The sequence below is a fragment of the Neoarius graeffei genome, chromosome 1 (assembly GCF_027579695.1).
Source record: "Neoarius graeffei isolate fNeoGra1 chromosome 1, fNeoGra1.pri, whole genome shotgun sequence".
In the NCBI taxonomy this organism is placed as follows: Eukaryota; Metazoa; Chordata; class Actinopteri; order Siluriformes; family Ariidae; genus Neoarius; species Neoarius graeffei.
The window spans coordinates 18,190,286-18,214,063 of NC_083569.1; the positions used below are offsets into that span (position 1 = coordinate 18,190,286).

Consider the following 23,778-nt stretch of genomic DNA (forward strand, 5'->3'; position numbering starts at 1 on the left):
ACAAAGTCTCAAATTAAAGTTATGGATCACCTTACCCCAAGATCACAACAACTCCTAAGTGAAGCGAAAGAATTCCAGAAAAAAAACACGACTATAAGTGTTGCTGGACAAAGAACTCAGCTATTTACCGTATCTCAAGAAAGACGATGAATCTATTACCATCAAAGTAAGTTGATCAGAAGTTCTTCGTCATCTGTGATCAAATCTACAACTGAAGATAGGAATTACTCTAAATGAAGCAAGATAAGTGTTCACTAAAGAAACAAAAAAAACTTACTCAAGGAACTTCCCTATTATAATACGAACATCATGTTAAGTCATGGTCAATTTAACAATTTACTATCGTCAAATACTCAGAATCTTCCTTGTAAAACCTGCTTAGATAAGCTCCATAGACTTTATGATCTAGACTTATTTAAAACAAATTTTTCTCCTAAGCCTGATATCAGTCCTGACTTTCACATTTCAAATAACATTACCTCAAACTATTATTCGCCACATAGTTTCCAAAAACTGAAAAGCACTTTAACCTCTAATAATTCTGAAGCAAGTTTTTCAATAATTCATAACAATGTAAGGAGTTTAAATGCAAATTTAGAAAAATTTCAAACTCATCTGTTAAATGAGCTTGGATTCGAATTTGATATTATTGGAATTTCAGAAACAAAATTAACTAGTTCTAGTTTGCCTCCTATAACTCATCTCATTAGCTCTAGCCGCTTTATCCTGTTCTACAGGGTCGCAGGCAAGCTGGAGCCTATCCCAGCTGACTACGGGCGAAAGGCGGGGTACACCCTGGACAAGTCGCCAGGTCATCACAGGGCTGACACATAGACACAGACAACCATTCACACTCACACCTACGGTCAATTTAGAGTCACCAGTTAACCTAACCTGCATGTCTTTGGGGGAAACCGGAGCACCCGGAGGAAACCCACGTGGACACAGGGAGAACATGCAAACTCCACACAGAAAGGCCCTCGTCGGCCATGGGGCTCGAACCTGGACCTTCTTGCTGTGAGGCAACAGTGCTAACCACTACACCACCGTGCCGCCCCTTCCTATAACTAATTTGAATATTCCCGGCTACTTTTTTGAATACGTTCCGACACCTTTAGCTTCTGGAGGTGTTGGCATGTATATCAGTTCGAATCTTAATTATTCAATTCTCAAAAAAACTTCCAATTCTGATTTTCAAGCCCTATGGGTTGAAATTATGATTACTAATAAAAAAAAAAAAATCATCTGTGGTATAATTTACAGACAACATAGTTCTCCAGTTAACTTTTTGAAGGATCTGGAAAACACTTTAGATCTATACAATAAGAAGGAAAGATCAATTTTCCTACTTGGAGATTTCAACATCGACCTATTAAAATTAGAAACTTGTAATCACAGTTATAACTTTCTGACTACGTTGCAGAGTAATTATCTGCTACCAACTGTTGTTAAGCCTACTAGGGTCTATAATACCTCCGCCACCCTTATCGATAATATCTTTACAAACATAACGGAAAAACTGACTTCGAGTGGAAATATAATTTCTGACATTTCTGACAATTCTGTATAATTTCATCAACCAAACTCAAAATACAAACTAGCAAACATAAAACAAGATTTATTTCTAATAACATTATCAATAATTTCGTAAATTAACTTTCCAAATCTGAATTTACCAAATACCCCGCAGCGTCATTTTTTGGTAATGGTTATACAGACTTCCTTTTCTGTATTTTATAAAAAGATAAACAATTTAGTGAATAAACATGCTCCAATTAAATTTCCTTCCAACCGGAGACTAAAACAAATGCAAAAACCATGGATAACGCAGGGTATACAAAGATCAATTAAAAGTAAAAAATCAGCTTTTTTGCTCTGGCGATACTGACAAATATAAATACTATAGAAATAAAATATCTAGCCTAATACATATCTCTAAAAAACTTTACTACAACTACTTTTTTGAACTTAATATAAAAAACATGAAACGAACATGGAAAGGTATTAATACGCTTATTAATAACAATTAAAAAAGATCGAAAACCATTTCCCATCTTAAAGACCCGTTAAATAATGAAAAACTGGAATTCAATACTCGAAATTTGTCCAATATTATGAACATGCATTTTGTTTCGATCGGGCCTAAACTAGCTAGCAATATTCCTTTGGCTAATAAACATTTTTCTGATTATTTAAAGAATCTGGATCTAAAAGAGTCTTTCTTCTTCTCACCAGTTTTAAGACAAGAAATTGAAAATGAAATTCTAGCCTTGCCCCAAAATAAGTCTTATGGTCTATACTCTTGTCCCGTTGACCTACTTAAAGCCTCATGTCACCTTATTCGTGATCACTTAGCCTATCTAATAAACTCTTTTATTAACACTGGATCATATCCCTCTAAATTAAAATTCTCTAAAATTATTCCTGTATTCAAATCAGATGATGACTCTGATCCAAGTAACTATAGACCAATTGCATTACTTTCAGTCTTTAATAGAGTCTTTGAGAAATTGATTTATAATCATTTAATTGCATTTATTGATAAAAATGACCATGCTTCATAACTCCCGCTTTCTTCCATTTCCTCACACTCACTTCCTGAAACATCAATTCCCTTTGCAAACTTCTGACCATTCCCAGTCCAGTTGTCACCAACCGCCTTTATGACCCTTCCTCCACTCGTCTCAGCCAGCTCCAAGCTCCTTCACCAGCACCCTCTTTTTTTCGTAGTCAAACGACAACACTTTCCTCGTGCACCAAGCCGCTCCCCGTTTCGCTCTTCCACATCCATCTTTCCCTCCAGCGGATACCCCAACAAAACATTTCACAGGAAGTGACATACATAAATGCATCATGGGAGATTGAGTCCACTCAAACCATTACAATGTTCATCTTTACAATGTTTCTCTTTTAAATAAAGTCCATTACATTTTTAATACAATCATAATTAATATCAAATATGTGCAATATTTTAATATGTAAAAACAAAAAGAAGAAGAACATAAAGGGTAGCCATTACTTTCTATGGCTGCCTTCACACTTACAATAAATCAGAAATTACACAGATACTGAAAATGAAAGTTTCGCGATTTGATTTTGATGGAAATCCATTTTTCCGTCCGAGTACTAACACCCAAGCGTTGCGCATAAATTTATTTTCAATAACTGTTGGCTTTTTTTGCTAAAAAAAAAAAAAAAGTTTAAATACAGAAACTAATTTTATACAACAGAAAATAAATCACGCGGTATTTATATACAGGGATGAGAATGAAAAATATTTTAAAAGTCTGAAAAAACTGGGGCGGGGCCCATGGGGCTAATTATTTTTGGCTATTTTTATTTTTTTTTTTACCCCAAAACCATTAATTTTATCAGCAAAAATTTGCAATTTATTTGGAAATAAATTCCCCTTCTTGGTCGACTCCCAGGTGAAAATGATTAATATGGTACAAGAGACTTGTTTTTGATCAATTCACATTTGATGATTTCAAAAAATCAATGCACCTTTTAATATAAACGAGCTCTACAGTATTATATTTCTGCATTTTTGTGATTCATCTCTGAATACTCCAATCCTTTAAAATGAAGTGCAAACCAGAAAAAAGTTCTATCATATAATTCTCTTAAGCTTTCTTCTGATGTTATCGTGGTAGCAGGAGGTCTTGCATATTAAGCAGGCAACATTCAACATCACTCATCACTTCCCTTTCAACTGCTGTGTGTACTAACTAGGTTTTATCTGGACAGGATGTTGTGTAATGTAATACAGATACCATATGGTCAATCTGAAGATCGAGATGGTGATTTTGAATTAAAGAACAGGCATGTACAATGGGCATTACAGATTGGAAATTTTTTTTAAATCAAAAACTATAAGTTCATCTCGGCCTAAAAAACGTGGGCAGACGCTCTCGCGCGGCACATACCAGCAATTCCCCCTATGAAATGAGCAATAAATAGGAGAGTTATACATGCTATCATCTCATTATCTCTAGCCGCTTTATCCTGTTCTACAGAGTCGCAGGCAAGCTGGAGCCTATCCCAGCTGACTACAGGCGAAAGGCGGGGTACACCCTGGACAAGTCGCCAGGTCATCACAGGGCTGACACATAGACACAGACAACCATTCACACTCACGGTCAATTAGAGTCACCAGTTAACCTAACCTGCATGTCTTTGGACTGTGGGGGAAACCGGAGCACCCGGAGGAAACCCACGCGGACACGGGGAGAACATGCAAACTCCACACAGAAAGGCCCTCGCCGGCCACAGGACTCGAACCCGGACCTTCTTGCTGTGAGGCGACAGCGCTAACCACTACACCACCGTGCCGCCACATGCTATCATACCTAAAATTTTATCAGAAATATAGATATGATACTATGATTCTCCCCAACATGCTACATTAGACAAGCTAACCTCATTTATAAAAGATACACACTTATGACGTGTAATTGATATATATTTTTTGGGGCGCGCGCTCTCTCTCTGCCATGCCGATCCTGTAGGCTGCACTGACTCAAACTCGGGTCCTCGAGAAAAGAGATAAAAGCCCGCCCACACTGAAAGCTGATTGGCTTATTTTGCTGAGTAACCCAATCAAGATGCTCTTTGTCTGGCATGCGCTACATGAACAGGCACACAGGCAGTGTTGCCAGATTGGGTGCTTTTAAGTGCATTTTGGCGGGGTTTTGAACATATTTTGAGCTGGAAAACGTCAGCAGTATCTGGCAACACTGCATAAAGTCTCCCTCACGCACCCCCTCGCGCGCACACTAAGATGCGTGATGCAGACCTTAATGTTGCGCGCGCACGCTCTTGCTCGCTTCTATCAATATGCAGGAGACTCCCGGAACTTCCGGGAGACTTGGGATGTCTGCGTTATAAGGTGACCACAGATCGTTAATCATCCCCCCCCCCCCCCCAAAAAAAAAAATTTCTCAACGGATTTACATCGATCTCAAAAACGATCATTTTGGTCTGAAAAAGTCGGAAATCCGCCAATCGGCGGAAAATTCTCATCCCTGTATATAATTTCTTTAAAATCTAGAGGAAAAAAGTTTAGAAGAGAACAAAAATGAACAGCTTTGGTCTGACCCTGTAACAAAAAGATCTAATCTACAGTCACAGAGCACATTATTAGGAACACTAATTCATGCTGTTGGTGCCAAATTCTGACGCCACCATCTGTGAGCCTCAGCAGAAATCGAGGTTCATTAGACCAGGCTACGTTTTTTCACTCTTCACCTGTCCAGTTGTGGTGATCCTGTGCCCACTGCAGCCTCAGCTTTCTGTTCTTGGCTGACAGAAGTGGAACCCAACGTGGTCATCCACCTCAGTGTTCAGTGTGTTGTGCATTTTGAGATGCTTTTCTGCTCACCACAATTGTACAGAGTGGTTATCTGAGTTACTGTAGCCTTTCTGTCAGCTTAAACCAGTCTGGCCGTTCTCCGGTGAACCCTCTCATCAACAAGGCGGTTCCATCCAGGTGTTCCTAATAAAGTGCTCAGTGAGTATATTAAATACCAACCAAAGGACAAAGTGATAAATGTGCCTTGTAGTGAGTCTCCTCGGGGCTTCCTCAGATTAACTCCCCAAATGCTGATCCTGTCAGGTGAGAATCCCACCAATGTCCTGAAACTGTTCCTGTCCATTTCAGCTCCATCTTCCACTGACTGGGTTCAGCTCGAGTCCCTGTGCTTTTTCACCTGCTCTTTCAGGGTTTCTAAGGGACTGAGGTCCAGGCAGTTTCATGCAGATCACAAGTTGTTCCACATTCAGTGTAGAATTGTGTGCAGTCTGATTCACTGTGCATCATGAACACACACTGACCACGTCTCCAAGTCTTTCATTTGTTAGAACTAAACGACTGACGTGTTTATGAATGGTGTTGTCTGTTCCCCAACATGGAAATGCAGGAACACCAGAGTCTTCATCTCACACACGGATGTTCATCACAGCCTGAAAATAAAATAAAAACATCTGGATTAATCCCCACACACTGGACTGTGGTACTTCATGACCAACAGCATGTAATCATCTCTGCTTCAAGAGAAACATTATTATCTCCTGTTTATAATTTAATTCAACATTTATTCAGTCTGGCGGCACGGTGGTGTAGTGGTTAGCGCTGTCGCCTCACAGCAAGAAGGTCCGGGTTCGAGCCCCGTGGCCGGCGAGGGCCTTTCTGTGCGGAGTTTGCATGTTCTCCCCGTGTCCGCGTGGGTTTCCTCCGGGTGCTCCGGTTTCCCCCACAGTCCAAAGACATGCAGGTTAGGTTAACTGGTGACTCTAAATTGACCGTAGGTGTGAATGTGAATGGTTGTCTGTGTCTGTGTCAGCCCTGTGATGACCTGGCGACTTGTCCAGGGCGTACCTCGCCTTTCGCCCGTAGTCAGCTGGGATAGGCTCCAGCTTGCCTGCGACCCTGTAGAAGGATAAAGCGGCTACAGATGATGAGATGAGATGAGATTTATTCAGTCTGGCGGCACGGTGGTGTAGTGGTTAGTGCTGTCGCCTCACAGCAAGAAGGTCCAGGTTCGAGCCCCGTGGCCGGCGAGGGCCTTTTTGTGCGGAGTTTGCATGTTCTCCCCGTGTCCGCGTGGGTTTCCTCCAGGTGCTCCGGTTTCCCCCACAGTCCAAAGACATGCAGGTTAGGTTAACTGGTGACTCTAAATTGACCGTAGGTGTGAATGTGAGTGTGAACGGTTGTCTGTGTCTATGTGTCAGCCCTGTGATGACCTGGTGACTTGTCCAGGGTGTACCCCGCCTTTTGCCCGTAGTCAGCTGGGATAGGCTCCAGCTTGCCTGCGACCCTGTAGAACAGGATAAAGCGGCTAGAGATAATGAGATAATGCGAAATGAGATATTTAAACCACCCTGTGATGACCTGGCGACTTGTCCAGGGTGTACCCCGCCTTTCACCCGTAGTCAGCTGGGATAGGCTCCAGCTTGCCTGCGACCCTGTAGAACAGGATAAAGCGGCTACAGATAATGAGATGAGATGAGATTTATTCAGTCTTATATAACATCTGTGTTCTAACATTGAGCTCCAACAAACGAGAACTTCCACAAGATCTCACAGGAAAGTGAGCAGACGTTTCGCATCACATCACTGCTCTTATCCAATCACAGGCTTTGGAGCTTTTTAAACAGTAACTAACACTGCGGTGGGTTTGATCTCTTGTTCTACATGTAGATTTAAGTGCAGACTTTAAGAAGAAGCCGAGGTGAATTTTACAGGAAAGACAGAAGACACGGTGTGGAGGTGGAGAGAAGGAAGGAGCGTCAGAGTGAGTAAAGTGGCTCCTTAAATCACATATTTGTGGCAGTGTGGCATTAAAGATGATCATTTTATTGAGTTTTGAGGAGAGTTGAGAAGTGTGCTGCTGATCAGAAACAGGGAAAAGCCGAGATCATCTTATTCAGACAAAAGCAGCAGGATGAAGTCAGAGGCAGCAGGGTGTCACAAGGAGACGAGGTGTTCATTTACAATCACTCTCATGCACTCAGACGGGACATTTTGGAGACTCTGACTGACTCCATCTTCTGCTTTCAGATGAATTTTAAATCAATTTTACTGAACAACAAACAGCCTTAAAGACAACTGGGAGGAAAAAGTTGATTAAATAGAACACAGTGAAAATTTCTAAAACTGGTTTCATTTCATGGCCTGGTCATGTGACATTTACTGAAATTAAAGAAAAATTATAATGAGATTAAATTCTTTTTTTTTCCAACAGTCACCTAAAAAATTTATTACTTACCAGAGTTCCTGTAGTTTGTAATGTTTATCATCCTGAAGAGCAGAGAGCAGCTTCTTTCCTGAGTATCCTATTTTATTCCCAATCAGATCCAGGCCCCTCAGGTGTGAGGGATTTGATCTCAGAGCTGAAGCGAGAGCAGCACAGCCTTCATCTGAGACACCACAGTGCCACAACCTGCAGAGACACAATGACACACACTTCACTCCCTCAGTTTATGAACATCAAGATTTGCTTTGATGTTTTTGCTTTGCTTTCTAATGAGCTCTTGGAGAAGTCGTTCGCTCAGAGGTTCACACACTTTTTAAACCCCAGAGTGTGAATGTTTAAATGGTTTATTCAGGACTGACGAGAACAAGTGTGACTGTTTTCTTTAGACAGAATGTGTTTGTCTACGATTCTGACTCGGATGAAGATTAGACCATGTTTTATTATTAAAGAAAACCAGGAAATGTCAAAGTCTTCAAAAACTTTTTTACAAACACAAGGAGTGAAATATTTTTTTTAAAATCCCCTGTTATTTATGAAGAAACATTTTGTGAATTTTAATTTCAGAAGAGAAAACGTCTATTCTTCATTACCGTTCTCTCTCTCATGCTGAGATGTTTTTTTTTTCTTCTGTGTAAAACACGTTCGCCCACACTCCATTCCCTCCCAGTGAAGCCGTGTGTCTGGGCGGAGCTCAAAATGATGCGTTAAATCCTGTTGTCCAATGAGCTTTCGTCTTTCTGCCCATTAAAACACCTAAGAGACACTAACAGATGCAGAAGCTTCAGTGGGGGTCTGTTAGCTCTGCGTCAGGGGCTTTTCACACAGGCCGCACTGTTCACCACTAAACAGTGTGAGTTTAATGAACAAACAGTGCGATATTGCAGTGAGATACTCCATCAATCTGATTTCACTAAAATATTGAATGACACCAAGACTGATGAATAAAATAGACACTTTGGGAAACGTTTCATTGCTGCATTTTAATTTATTAATTTTTTTATTGACATTCAGAATCAGACATTCACATCTGGTACATCATATTTCATACATCTTACATCTGTTGTCTTCCCCAAATGCCAAAATAGCATTTTTGTTTTGTATCTGAAGAATGAAAAGAGAAAAACAAACAAGAAGAAGAAGAAAAAAAACAAAAACCTATGTACAAGTAGGGAGTGATCCTTTTTATCTAGTACGGTCACTGGTTTGTGAAAATAAAAATCAGGCCTATGGGGTGTGACATATTTGACCCAGTTTTCCCAGTGTGAAGCGAATTTCTCCAATTTGTGATGAACGAAAGCTGTTATCTTCTCCATTTTATAAATGTCCATTGTAATGTCCATCCATATATTTAAAGTTGGGCTCTCCTGTGATAACCATTTCCTGGTAATACTCTTTTTACAGGCCACCAGCAAGATATTTATTAAATGTTTCTCTCTTTTCGGCCATTCCTCAGGTATGTGTCCGAAAAACATAGTCTTACTCTCGAGGGGTATTTCACATTTGAAGATATCCTGTAGGGCATTGTGTATCTCTCTCCAATAGTCCTTCATGACCAGGCAGTCCCAGAAAACATGGTAATGGTTTGCACTTTGATTTCCGCAGTTCCTCCAACAGACAGGGGAGTTATTATCATAGTGAGACTTCTGAGAAGGCGTAATAAAGTACCTAATCAGGCTTTTCCAGCCAAATTCCCTCCACTTCTGTGAGCTGGTACACATCCATTGATACTTCCATATTGTTGTCCATTCTTCCTTCCTTCCTTATGCCTCCTTCCTTCTCCCATTTTATTTTAATATATAAAGTTGAATGTGGTTTCAAATTTGACAGTCGCTTATACAAGCATGAAATAGTTCTATCAATAGTTTCTGAATTATAGGCATTTAACTGAATTATATGCATATTATAGGCATATAACTTCTGCATCCCTCGCCTGTATACAACCCCGATTCCAAAAAAGTTGGGACAAAGTACAAATTGTAAATAAAAACGGAATGCAATGATGTGGAAAATTCCATATTTTATTCAGAATAGAACATAGATGACATATCAAATGTTTAAACTGAGAAAATGTATCATTTAAAGAGAAAAATTAGGTGATTTTAAATTTCATGGCAACAACACATTTCAAAAAAGTTGGGACAAGGCCATGTTTACCACTGTGAGACATCCCCTTTTCTCTTTACAACAGTCTGTAAACATCTGGGGACTGAGGAGACAAGTTGCTCAAGTTTAGGGATAGGAATGTTAACCCATTCTTGTCTAATGTAGGATTCTAGTTGCTCAACTGTCTTAGGTCTTTTTTGTCGTCTCTTCCGTTTTATGATGCACCAAATGTTTTCTATGGGTGAAGGATCTGGACTGCAGGTTGGCCAGTTCAGTACCCGGACCCTTCTTCTACGCAGCCATAATGCTGTAATTGATGCAGTATGTGGTTTGGCATTGTCATGTTGGAAAATGCAAGGTCTTCCCTGAAAGAGACGTCGTCTGGATGGGAGCATATGTTGCTCTAGAACCTGGATATACCTTTCAGCATTGATGGTGTCTTTCCAGATGTGTAAGCTGCCCATGCCACACGCACTAATGCAACCCCATACCATCAGAGATGCAGGCTTCTGAACTGAGCACTGATAATAACTTGGGTCGTCCTTCTCCTCTTTAGTCCGAATGACACGGCGTCCCTGATTTCCATAAAGAACTTCAAATTTTGATTCATCTGACCACAGAACAGTTTTCCACTTTGCCACAGTCCATTTTAAATGAGCCTTGGCCCAGAGAAGACGTCTGCGCTTCTGGATCATGTTTAGATACGGCTTCTTCTTTGAACTATAGAGTTTTAGCTGGCAATGGCGGATGGCACGGTGAATTGTGTTCACAGATAATGTTCTCTGGAAATATTCCTGAGCCTATTTTGTGATTTCCAATACAGAAGCATGCCTGTATGTGATGCAGTGGCGTCTAAGGGCCTGAAGATCACGGGCACCCAGTATGGTTTTCTGGCCTTGACCCTTACGCACAGAGATTCTTCCAGATTCTCTGAATCTTTTGATGATATTATGCACTGTAGATGATGATATGTTCAAACTCTTTGCAATTTCACACTGTCAAACTCCTTTCTGATATTGCTCCACTATTTGTTGGTGCAGAATTAGGGGGATTGGTGATCCTCTTCCCATCTTTACTTCTGAGAGCCGCTGCCACTCCAAGATGCTCTTTTTATACCCAGTCATGTTAATGAGCTATTGCCAATTGACCTAATGAGTTGCAATTTGGTCCTCCAGCTGTTCCTTTTTTGTACCTTTAACTTTTCCAACCTCTTATTGCCCCTGTCCCAACTTTTTTGAAATGTGTTGCTGTCACGAAATTTCAAATGAGCCAATATTTGGCATGAAATTTCAAAATGTCTCACTTTCGACATTTGCTATGTTGTCTATGTTCTATTGTGAATACAATATCAGTTTTTGATATTTGTAAATTATTGCATTCCGTTTTTATTTGCAATTTGTACTTTGTCCCAACTTTTTTGGAATCGGGGTTGTATATTCTCACCTAACTGGGGTAAATGTATAAATGTCTTGAAGTGAACACAACACCGCCTATTTTAAGTTCTGTTTAGCTCTCCGACACTTTAAAAGTCAATCAAAACTTATAACTCCTCTTGAGAGGGTGAGGGCTGCCTTCTGAAGGCTCGCAGTCTCTCCTCGATACTTTTCTCTCACTCCTCACCTGTCCCTTGCCAGCTTGGTCTTCCCATTGTTTCCCAGGCAGAGCGGGACAGCTGCTCAGCCAGACTCTCCCTCGGTGTAATCACGCTGACTGGCAGCCCTCTGTCCTTCATGTCTATGGTCGCTTCCTCCGCTGTCCGATACAGGTGCGTCCGATCCTCGGAAAACACTCGTAGTTTAGCTGAGAACAGAGTCTGGAAGTGGATATTTCTCTGCTTTAACACTCGCTTCGCCTCAGCATATTCCTTCCTCTTCTGCAGGACTGCTGGGCGGGTAACCCTGGTCAAAGTATATTAGCCTCCCATTCAGAAAAACCTTCTTCTTTCCCCAAGCCTTGCGCAGAATCTCTTCTTTAATCCTGTAGCGGAGGAATTTGACTCTTATTGACCGCGGCTTATCTTCCCTGTCTCCGGCGGGTCTTGGCGCCAGCACGCGGTGCGCCCTCTCGATGTCAAGCTCCTCGGTTGGGGGGGGGAGGGAAATCGCTAGCGTATCCCGTAATAGTTTTCCCACAAGCTCCACCATAGATGATCCCTCAGCTCCTTCGGGAACATTGTATATCCTTAAAGGAACAGTCCACCGTACTTCCATAATGAAATATGCTCTTATCTGAATTGAGACGAGCTGCTCCGTACCTGTCCGAGCATTGCGTGACCTCCCAGTCAGTCAGACGCAGTCAGACGCGCTGTCACTCCTGTTAGCAATGTAGCTAGGCTCAGTATGGCCAATGGTATTTTTTGGGGCTGTAGTTAGATGCGACCAAACTCTTCCGTGTTTTTCCTGTTTACATAGGTTTATATGACCAGTGATATGAAACAAGTTCAGTTACACAAATTGAAACGTAGCGATTTTCTATGCTATGGAAAGTCAGCACTATAATGACAGGCGTACTAACACCTTCTGCGCGCTTCGGCAGCGCATTGATATCTGAGCTCCGTCCTACTGCACGACTGTGCGCTCTTTCAATCGGAAGACACAGCGATGGCGAGCGGTCAGCCCAGCACTGTGCTTTCACATTGGAAATACAGCCATTACTTTTCATTACTTGAAATAAAAGGCAAGAGTGTTTACGTGCAATGCACATTATGTCGAGGAACAAAGCGTTTGTCCTCGTCAGTGGCCAGTAATTAGTAACATAATTTTAATAACTGAGCAAGAGTGGCCTATGTGACCATTAACCCCCCTTTCCTCAACCTGTCAGTTGAGCCAGTCCACCTATGGTGAAATGTATCAATCTTTTAAAAACCGCGGTAGAAATGAAAAATGGACAGACATCAATTGAGTGGTTGTGCGAAGAGAAAATTTAAAAAAGAGAGACTCCAGGCGTGTAGCTGCAATTAAAAATGTTCCAGTGTTAGATTAGCCTGGCAAGCCAGACTAAATGTGAATATTTAGTCTGGTCTTGGTTGTAGACATTTCCGAAGGGGGTGGGAGGAACAACCCGCTGTCTTTCAAACTGTCTCTGTGCGTATAGGCCAACGCTCTGACCAATCAACGCAACAGTGACTGTGACATAGTCAGAGCGACAGAAAGCAGTTGGGGAGGCCTTGAAATAAATACTTTTTCAAAATGCATATTAATTAATAAACAGGTTCTAGATATTAAGAAGTTTGGAGATAATGACCACAAGTTTGGAGTCTGTACCACATAACATTTTTTTTTCAAGTGTTTTTCAAGGGTTTGCTTAAACTGTTTTTGAGAGTTTTTATTTTTATTTAGTGGGGTTTGATGAAATAATTTCCCTTAAATTTAAAATAACGGGAAAATAAGAAACAATCAAAAGTAATGTTTCAAAGCTGTTTATTAATTCTTCGTACTGCACAAACTAGCCCCATCCTTTTGGCGACGAGCGGAGCCAGCTGGTAGATCAGACTTTTGCCATAGCCGGTCGGCAAAACAGCGAAAACGTTCTTCTTGAAAAGGAATGAGCGGAGAGCCTCTTCCTGCTCATGTTTCAACGAAAACTCCAAGTCTAATTCTTCTAAAACTGATTCCAAAGCGGAGTCAAATGCGCGCTGTTCACTAGCCGTAGCCATCTTTCCTGTTGTGCTTTCTCCAGCGTCGCACAGCTTTGTCGTCACTCCTGCAAAAGCCCGCCCAAAGAATTCAAACAAAAACCTTGCGTTGTGATTGGCCGGCACGATTTGATGCCCGGGGTGTTTTTGTTGATATGGTGCGAGGCTAGACCCACTCGCTAGGCAAAAATAATTTTGCCCGCTAGGCAGGTGGGTCTAGTTTACTAGGCTAGTGTTAGATCATTTTTTTATAAAAACATCGACAACTGCTGACTTCTGGGTTTGGCGATGTGGGGGTGAGACGCGTTCTACAGTGCTCCCAGTGAACTTGTGAAATTATATTGTTTTAACATCGCTCTGGTCTTAAATATTTGTTTTTGTGGGATTATACATTGGTGTGACAAAGGTTATTGCGTTTTTATGGTACCTTTGAAATGAGTGGCAAATCGAAATCTTTGCAACAAACTCCGTTGACACGACAGGCTAGTCTGGCTAGCAAAGTTTCAGCTATGGCGGAGGACAAGGCCAGTGGCAAGGTGGCTGATACTGTATCAATGCCTCAACTGGTGACTGAGCTAGCTAAGCAGAGGTCCGTTCTAAAAGAAGACATTGCCACGTTGATTCAAGAGTCGCTAAAACCACTCCAGACTGCTGTGGATGCTATACGGGACACAGTAAATTCGTTCCAAGCCAGGCTGACATCAGCGGAGGCTATAGCTGGTGAAAATTTTGAGCGCTTGAACACTGCTGAAGCAACCATTAAAACTTTGAAATTAGCAAATCAGGAATTGTTGGATCGGGTTGACGATCTGGAAAACAGGTCACGCAGGTCGAACCTGCGAGTTGTGAATATTCCGGAGGGCAGCGAGACTGGCAAAGACACTGTTAAATTCATGGAAGAGCTACTTATGGAATGTATGGGGTCGAGTGTGTTCACTGCCCCGCCAGAACTGGAGAGAGCTCATCGGTCCGGGGCTACTAAACCGGCGCACGGGAAGCCTGCTAGAGCATTTGTGGTGTGCTTTCGAAGTTTTCAACAGAAAGAAGCAGTGCTGCGTTGGGCAAGGAACCATGAGGTTAAGTTTCATGATGCTAGCCTCCGATTCTACAATGACCTGAGTGCTACCTTAGCGAAAAAACGCAGGGCTTTCAACGGAGTTAAACAAGCGCTGTATGAGAAAGGGGTGAAATTCTGCCTGATTTATCCAGGCCGCCTGAGAGTGACTCTGGGAGAAGAGACGCTTACCTTTGAATCACCAGATGAAGCACAGGAATTTTATAACAAACGCATTCGGTCCAGTGAATGAAAGGAGGTGATGGACAGTATGCATCCTGGACTGTACGATAACTAGGTAGCCTATTCTGTTGTTAACCTGTGCTTTACTTAGTTTGTAAAATATATGACACTTTCATAATGATGTAAATTGACATAGGGGAGTTTTAGTGTAGATAACGTAGTTCTTAAAGGATGTTCACCGGGAAGGCATGTTTAGCGAGCCTGCAGTTTATCCCATTTTGGGATCTAGACATAGGCAGTTCATGCGCTATGGGTTTCAGTTTTGTTGTAAGGGGGGAGGGGGGGTTAAGGGTATGGGGAAGTGCGTTGGGGTTTTCTTTGCGTGTCAGTTTTGTTGGGTACATGTAGCCTACCAGTGTTAAGTTTATTATGATGAATAGTAAGCATAATCAAGACTTGGGTGAAGCTGTCAGATTTATAAGCTGGAATGTTAAGGGGATGAATGGGCCTGTAAAGCGAGCAAGGATATTTGCACATTTAAAATTTTTAAAAGGTGAAATTGTTTTTTTGCAAGAGACTCATTTATTGGTAAAAGATCAGTTTAGATTAAGGAAATCATGGGTAGATCAATTATTTCATTCAAAATTTGATCATAAGTCTAGGGGAGTGGCTATTCTGATACATAAAAAAGTTCCTTTTAGCCCAACAAAGATAATAGAAGATTCACAGGGGCGATATGTTATTGTATTAGGGTCTTTATATTTTAAGCCTGTCATACTGGTGAATGTATATGCTCCTAATTGGGACGATAAGAGATTTATGGAAAGAGTCACTGCATCCATACCAAGTCTCAATTCTCATTCTCTCATTTTTGGTGGAGATCTAAATTGTACAATGATTCCATCTTTGGATCGTTCCAACCCAAAATCTGATTCTCCTTCTAAAATGGCAAAGAGACTGTCAATGTTCATGGATCAGGTGGGCTGCACTGACCCATGGCGTTTCTGTTTCCCCTTGAGCAAGACTTATTCTTATTTCTCCCATGTACACCATACATATAGTAGAATTGACTATTTTTTCATTGATAGTGCACTGCTATCTTTGGTTAAAAAAATTGAATATTCATCTATAATTGAATCTGACCATGCCCCGGTACTTTTAGACCTCTCCTTGTCACACAAGCGAATGGAGTACACTCCTTGGAGATTGGACACCTCTTTATTAAAAGATAAGAGATTCTGCCAAATTATTTCATCTGCCATTGATGATTTTCTTAAATTTAATAGAGGCGATGGTGTGTCTCCTACTATTTTGTGGGAGACACTTAAAGTCGTTATTAGAGGGAATATTATCTCATATAAATCCATGGTAAATAAAAATAATCGTGTAGAGCAAGAAAGATTGATCACAGCTATACAGGTGATAGATAGCAAATATTCAACCTCCCCAAGCCCAGAACTTTATAAAGAAAAATTGGAACTGCAGGCTAAGTATGAGTTATTGATGTCAGAAAAAACTGAAAAGATGTTGCTGAAATCACGGGGCATTATGTATGAACATGGGGAAAAGTCAGGACGTCTTTTAGCCCACCAGTTAAAAAGCAGATCATCTGAGCAGCATATTTCAGGTATTAGGAAAGAGAATGGGGAACTTACAGTTGATCCTGTAGAAATTAACGATACATTTCAGGCATTCTATTCCAAGCTGTACTCATCTGAAGCTCCCATAGACAATGCTGTTATGGATCTTTTTTTTAGTAATCTGGATATGCCTAAAATTAGTGCAGTTAGTAGAGCAGAATTAGAATGTCCAGTTACGCATACTGAAATTGCAGATGCAATTAGGACCATACAAAATGGTAAGGCACCGGGCCCAGATGGGTACCCAGTTGAATTTTTCAAGAAATTTTCTGAGCAATTAATTCCACTTTTACTTGACATGTTTCGAGAATCAAAAGCTAATGGAACCTTGCCCAGGACATTGACTGAAGCTTCCATAATTCTATTGTTAAAACCAGGGAAGAACAGAGAGGAATGTGGGTCTTATCGCCCCATTTCTCTCCTCAATTGTGATGTCAAGATACTGGCAAAAGCACTTGCACGCCGTTTAGAGAAAGTTATGCCAGAGGTGATTTCCCCTGATCAAACAGGGTTTATGACAGGTCGTCATTCTTTTTCTAATGTGCGTCGCCTTCTAAATGTTTTATACTCACCAGCATCTACTGTGGTGGCTGAAGTGGTCATTTCCCTGGACGCTGAAAAAGCGTTTGATAGGGTAGAGTGGAGTTTTTTGTTTGAGTGCTTGAGTAGATTTGGTTTTGGTCCCAATTTTAGATCATGGATTGAGCTTTTATATTTCAGCCCAAAAGCATCAGTAGTCACTAATAGGAACCGTTCAAATTTTTTTTCCTTGACGAGGGGAACACGTCAGGGTTCGCCAATAAGTCCACTTCTGTTTGCTTTGGTTATTGAACCTCTTTCTATTGTGCTTAAGTCAAAGACAGAAATATGTGGAATTAATAGATGGGGTCTTACTCATAAGTTATCCTTGTATGCAGACGACTTATTATTATACATATCTGACCCTATGCGTTGTATTCCCCATGTTTTGAATATATTGCGAACATTTAGTGTTTTTTCTGGTTATAAATTGAACCTAACTAAAAGTGAGTGCTTCCCAATAAATGCCTTGGCTCAGTCTCTTCAGGACTCAGATTTACCCTTCTGTATGTCCAGAGATGGGTTTAAGTATTTAGGTATTCATTTAAGTTGTACATTCCCTGAGCTATACCATAAAAACTTTACTCCATTAGTAGATAAGTTAAAGTCTGATTTCCAGAGATGGAATGCCATTAATTTGTCATTGGTTGGTAGGATTAACTGTATTAAAATGAATGTTCTCCCTAGATTTCTTTATCTTTTTCAGTGTCTTCCAATTTATTTGCCCAAATCATTTTTTCTATCTATGGATAGGCATATATCATCTTTTATATGGGCTGGTAAAGTGCCTAGAATTCAAAAGAGATTTCTTCAAAGACATCGCTCCAATGGAGGCTTGGGCTTGCCAAACTTACAATTTTATTATTGGGCAGCAAACTGCCAGAAAATACTATATTGGTGTCAGTCATCAGATGTGGGCTGGTGTGAGTCTGAAAATAATTCTTGCCTTTCAACTTCGCTCCCAGCCTTAGTGACTTCTAAAATCCCTCTGGCTAGTTCAAAATATACTTCAAATCCAACGGTTATTAATACCTTACGTATTTGGCAACAATTTAGAAAACATGGGGATCTACCTAATTTCTCCATTCAAGCCCCAATTTGTCATAATCATTCATATATTCCAGCTAGAATAGATGCCACTTTCTTGAAATGGGGTAGACAAGGCCTTGTCAGATTTAAAGATTTTTATAAGGAAGGTGTATTTGTAAGTTTCAATGATGTGTGTGAAACATTTAATCTCCCCCGTTCAAATCATTTTAGATATCTACAGATTCGTCAATTTATTCGTAGTAATACGACTGATTTTCCAAATGAACCAGATCCATCTGTTTTGGAGGATATTTTGGATGTGTCTTTTAATTTAAAGGGGCTTATTTCTAGAATTTATAATATCATCACTTCCCATGGTGATAATACCCTGGATAAGATTAGAGCAAAGTGGGATGATGAATTTGGAGATGCAATACCGGATAGTGTATGGGAGGAAGCTGTACATAGGGTCAATGGGACTACATCCTGTGCTCGTCTAAGTTTAATCCAATTTAAAGTTTTACACAGGATGCATTTTTCTAAAGCTAAATTGGCAAAAATGTTTTCAGGCATGGATGAACATTGTAGTAGATGTCATAGTGCTCCAGCGACATTGACTCACATGTTTTGGTCATGCCCAAGTTTGGATCAATTTTGGTCAGGGGTTTATAAAACGATATCTGAAATTATAGAAATAGAATATGAGCCCAATATGTACACCTCAATTTTTGGAACTGTGTCAGGTGACTCTGTGAGGCTTTCTGGGTACAAAGATGTATTAGCCTTTTCAACATTGATTGCCAGACGGCAAATTCTTTTAAATTGGAAATCCCCATACCCACCAAAAGTATCAGTATGGCTGACTGATCTTATGATGTATCTGAAATTAGAAAAGATTAAGTATGCACTTAGAGGGTCTGTTGACCTTTTTAATGGTATCTGGAACCCTGTAATAACATATTTTGAAAAACTTAAGACCCTTCCTGTGTCTCTGTAATGACATGTAAAGTACCAAGATAGTCTGATGGCATAGGCCTAAAGAAGTCTACAATATTTTTTGATGTACCACTGGTATGGTTTGGTATTACTGGATAATGTATATATGTTTTTTTGTTTGTTTTTGTATAAGAATTGTACAAGTGACTTACTGTCTTTTGTTTGACTGGTGACATATGAAAACGCACAGGTTCTGTTGGGGGTGGGGGGTGGAAGGGTGGGTAGGGGGTTGTAGTTTGGAAATGTAAGTGAAAAACGAATGTCTTTCATCTAAGTTTGTAACTTTGTATCTTTCATTAATAAAAAAAAAAAAACATCGACAACTGCTGTCACTACCAGCGCTGAAGCCGAAGCTAGTGAAATCAGCGATGCTAGTGAGGGAGATGGCCCTGCTAGCACTAGCCGGGGAGATGCTACAACCACAGCCAGCGTTAGCTGAGGGGTCGGGGATGACGAGGATCCCCTTGAGGAAGATGGGAGTGAGGGAGACCCCGGGGAGGAGGATATGTGCAAAGCCACTTTAAGCCAGGTAGAGATCAGTTCACACTATCGTGACGAGAAGGAAGACGAGGGTGTTATGGATGTCAACCCAGCGCAGCCAACGCCAGTAGAACACTTCTCTATTTCAACTGATCCTGCGCTATGGGGAGATCTAACGGAGTTGAAAAAAGAACTGGCTATTGCTAATGGTCCCGCCACCTACCACAACTGGGCGGCTAAATATGCAGCATCCGCATGGCATGACAGTAAGAAAACCAGATTTCTTACAAATGATCTCTTTCAGTGCCAGCTGCCGAACAAACAGTCAGTGTCCAGAGATTGGCTAATCTACTCCCCTTCAACCAGCATGGTTTATTGCTTCGCGTGCAAATGCCTGGCTGTGCAGCAAAATGCCTTAGGGCAAGGTTTGTGAGTGTGTGCAGGAGGTTACTGAACGCGTGCACGCAGGGTAGGGTGGGGTGGGGTGGGGTGGGGTGGGGGGGCACTTGAGGTATAGTGCCCAGGGGCACTGCATTGGCTTAATATGGCACTGGTGTACAAGAACAGTTATTTGAAAGTTAGCCTAATGAATTTGTGCGTGCGCGTGCGATTTCATGAAGAACCGGGACAATTGGCATTCGGTGAAAGATTCACACCTATGACTCATTATATTCGCGCGCGCCCTCTTGCCCACTGTTGCTTCGTTTTCCCGATTTACACGCGTCTGAAGATGGAGTTTTCAGAAATCTCCACTCTGCCCAGAGTTTGCGAAAGTAGCTGTTTTCAGTGACTGAAACCTCCGTATAGGTGTGAATGAGAGGTGCAACCGAATAAATAAATATGCTTCTTTTTTATCCGGCTACATGCAGGCCATCACTGCTCAAAGCCTCTTATGTTGAAATGGTAGTAATATTTGTTAAAATAATAGTAGGCTAATTTCCACAATAATTGGTAAAATGGCACAAGGGATGTGATGGGGGAATGGCCGTTTTATAAGGGGGATGATTTGAGATTTTTATTTCAGAAGGGGGATGCCTCCCCCTAGCCTGGCAAGCCAGACTAAATGTGAATATTTAGTCTGGTCTCGGTCGTAGACATTTCCGAAGGGTGTGGGTAGGAACAACCCGCTGTCTTTCAAACTGTCTCTGTGCATATAGGCCAACGCTCTGACCAATCAACGCAACAATGATTGTGACGTAGTCAGAGCGACAGAAAGCAGTGGGGGAGACCTTGAAATAAATAATTTTTCAAAATGCGTATTAATTAATAAACAGGTTTTAGATATTAAGAAGTTTGGAGATAATGACCACAAGTTTGGAGTCTGTACCACATACTTAACATACACTCATTTTTTTTTCAAGTGTTTGCTTAAACTGTTTTTGAGAGTTTTTATTTTTATCTAGTGGTGTTTGGTGAAATAATTTCCCTTAAATTTAAAATAATGGGAAAATAAGAAACAATCAAAAAGTAATGTTTCAAAGCTGTTTATTAATTCTTCGTACTCTTCGTACTGCACAAACTAGCCCCATCCTTTTGGCTACGAGCGGAGCCAGCTGGTAGATCAGACTTTTGCCATAGCCGGTCGGCAAAACAGCGAAAACGTCCTTCTTGAAAAGGAATGAGCGGAGAGCCTCTTCCTGCTCATGTTTCAACGAAAACTCCAAGTCTAATTCTTCTAAAACTGATTCCAAAGCGGAGTCAAACATGCGCTGTTCACTAGCCGTAGACATCTTTCCTGTTGTGCTTTCTTCAGCGTCGCGCAGCTTTGTCGTCACTCCTGCAAAAGCCCGCCCAAAGAATCCAAACAAAAACCTTGCGTTGTGATTGGCGGGCACGATTTGATGCCCGGGGTGTTTTGTTGATATGGTGCGAGGCTAGACCCACTCGTAGGCAAAAATATTTTTGGCCGCTAGGCGGGTGGGTCTAGTTTACTAGGCTAGCCTCCCCCCCTCAACTCAAGTACTGTGTATAAGGCCATATTTCACCTGACATCGGCCCTTCGATTTCCATCAGTAGAGCGCGCCAAATTACTTTCGGTTTTGCCAGCATGGACGTGCTTCTTTTAAATGCAGGCACAGATGTGTCAGACATCGACAAAACGGTAAAGAATAAGTGAAGATGGGCTTGGCGAAATGAAATGGGCGATAACGGCAAGCCATTTAGTTCATGGTGCAAAAAGATGAAAATGGCAGGTGTGTGCTTTTGTGTAGTTTGTCATAAAAAAAAGTCTATGGAAGCAATGGCAAAAAACTAGATGCCTTTGGCTTCACTGCGAAGAAGCAGAAAAAGTGAACTTTCACTTTACTTTTCTTGTTTCCTGGTTTTATGCCAACAGATTTTCTTATTTTTCTTTCTGTTCCACTCTTTTGAAAGCATGGTTCAAGTTCGACTGCACTTGTACTTTTCTCTTAACCACTGTTGTGCATTACTAAAGTATTGTTGAAATAAATTTGCACTTTGCGCTGAAAACTTGATGTTTCATCATTTATAGCCAGTAATGACAATGGTAAAGTCTTGCCTTAGCTTTAGTCATTGTTAAAATTATGTAAATGTACTATAAGTAGGGGCCGAGGGGATAATGGACAAAACGGCGTTTAAAATTTGACGCATCGCTGACGTGGTAGGGGCCAACGACATGGAGCTTTTTTTTTTTCAGTCAGATGATTTTTTTTTTTGCTTTAATCCATGCATACGTCCATCTGACCCAAAGACTCTGTGACAAATCATCAGTGTGCAGTGAAAAGAAACAATCTTCCTCCTCAGGACATTGATGATGAACCTAAAACCTCTGCTTCAGTCTCACTATTAGAGAATGTGTCTAACTGAGGAGCAGGTCATGTGACTCTCAGAGAGATGATCTTACCACAGTGTCTCCAGTTTACAGTGAGGATTCTCCAGTACAGCACAGAGACGCTTCACTCCTGAGTCTCCCAGATTATTCTCAGTCAGATTCAGTTGTCTCAGGTGTGAGGGGTTTGATCTCAGAGCTGAACTCAGAGCAGCACAGCCTTCATCTGAGACACCACAACCACACAACCTGCAGAGACACAGTGACACACACTTCATCAACAGATTTTCATCTTGGTGTAATAGTGGTTGTGAAGATGATGTCTCTCATGTTGGACTGTCTCTATTCTCTTCACCAATCACAAGCTATTATTAATAATGACTCAAACATTACCACTGTTACTGACATTAAGTTTACTCGAGGTGCAAATGATTCAGCAAAAAGTCAATAATTTAAAGGTTTAAGTGAGGAGTCAGGTTTTGTAGAATTTATCTCTGCTTGACTCTCAGAGAGATGATCTTACCCCAGTGTCTCCAGTTTACAGTGAGGATTCTCCAGTACAGCACAGAGATGCTTCACTCCTGAGTCTCCCAGATTATTAAAGGACAGATCCAGTTGTCTCAGGTGTGAGGGGTTTGATCTCAGAGCTGAACTCAGAGCAGCACAGCCTTCACCTGAGACACCACAACCCCACAACCTGCAGAGACACAGTGACACACACTTCATCAACAGATTTTCATCTTGGTGTAACAGTGGTTGTGAAGATGATGTCTCTCATGTTGGACTGTCTCTATTCTCTTCACCAATCACAAGCTATTATTAATAATGACTCAAACATTACCACTGTTACTGACATTAAGTTTACTCGAGGTGCAAAGGATTCAGCAAAAAGTCAATAATTTAAAGGTTTAAGTGAAGAGTCAGGTTTTGTAGAATTTATCCCTGCGTGACTGGATTTTTAATGCGAACATATTTAATTGTAAATAGATTTAATTATTTCTTTAAAGTAACAGTGATTCTGAGGTAAAATGATCACTTCATGACTAATATATTTGTTCTGCATGTTTTACATCCATCCATCAATCCATCCATCCATTATCTGTAGCTGCTTATCCTGTACAGGGTCACACGCAAGCTGGAGCCTATCCCTGCTGACTATGGGTGAGAGGTGGGGTTCACCCTGGACAAGTCACCAGATCATTGCAGGGCTGACACACAGTGACAAACAACCATTCACACTCACATTCAAACCTACGGTCAATTTAGAGACACCAATTATCCAAAGCTGCATGTCTTTGGACTGTGGGGGAAACCGGAGCACCCGGAGGAAACCCACACAGACACAGGGGAGAACATGCAAACTCCACACAGAAAGGCCCTCGTCAGCCGCTGCGTTCGAACCCAGAACCTTCTTATATGTAGTGAAAATTCATTATGTCTGATTATTATAACTATTCTTTAAGTTCGTTTCTTAAGACACATATTTTTTAGTATGTTACCTCGTTTGTTGACAGTTTCGGCGAAGACTTCCGCCTTCT

At 41.1% G+C, this 23,778-nt stretch overlaps 1 protein-coding gene across 30 annotated transcripts in view; it reads right to left on the reverse strand.

Annotated features, from left to right (window-relative positions):
* The window catches only part of LOC132891954 (protein NLRC5-like), an 888,139-nt gene that overhangs the window by 351,674 nt on the left and 512,687 nt on the right, over positions 1-23,778 (reverse strand). For 16 of the 30 annotated variants that reach the window (XR_009655388.1, XM_060930219.1, XM_060930146.1 and 13 more), the window contains 3 exons: positions 22,764-22,937; positions 22,316-22,489; positions 7,767-7,940 (listed from right to left, as the gene is read on the reverse strand). The exons of 1 other annotated variant lie outside the window; for it this stretch is intronic. Coding sequence is in view for 28 of the 29 variants with exons in the window: in XM_060930219.1 (XP_060786202.1) it covers positions 7,767-7,940; positions 22,316-22,489; positions 22,764-22,937 (522 nt within the window). In the remaining variant the exon portion in view is untranslated. The remainder of the gene's footprint in view (positions 1-7,766; positions 7,941-22,315; positions 22,490-22,763; positions 22,938-23,778) is intronic. 13 more of the 30 variants (XM_060930379.1, XM_060930332.1, XM_060930369.1 and 10 more) reach the window with 3 other exon arrangements.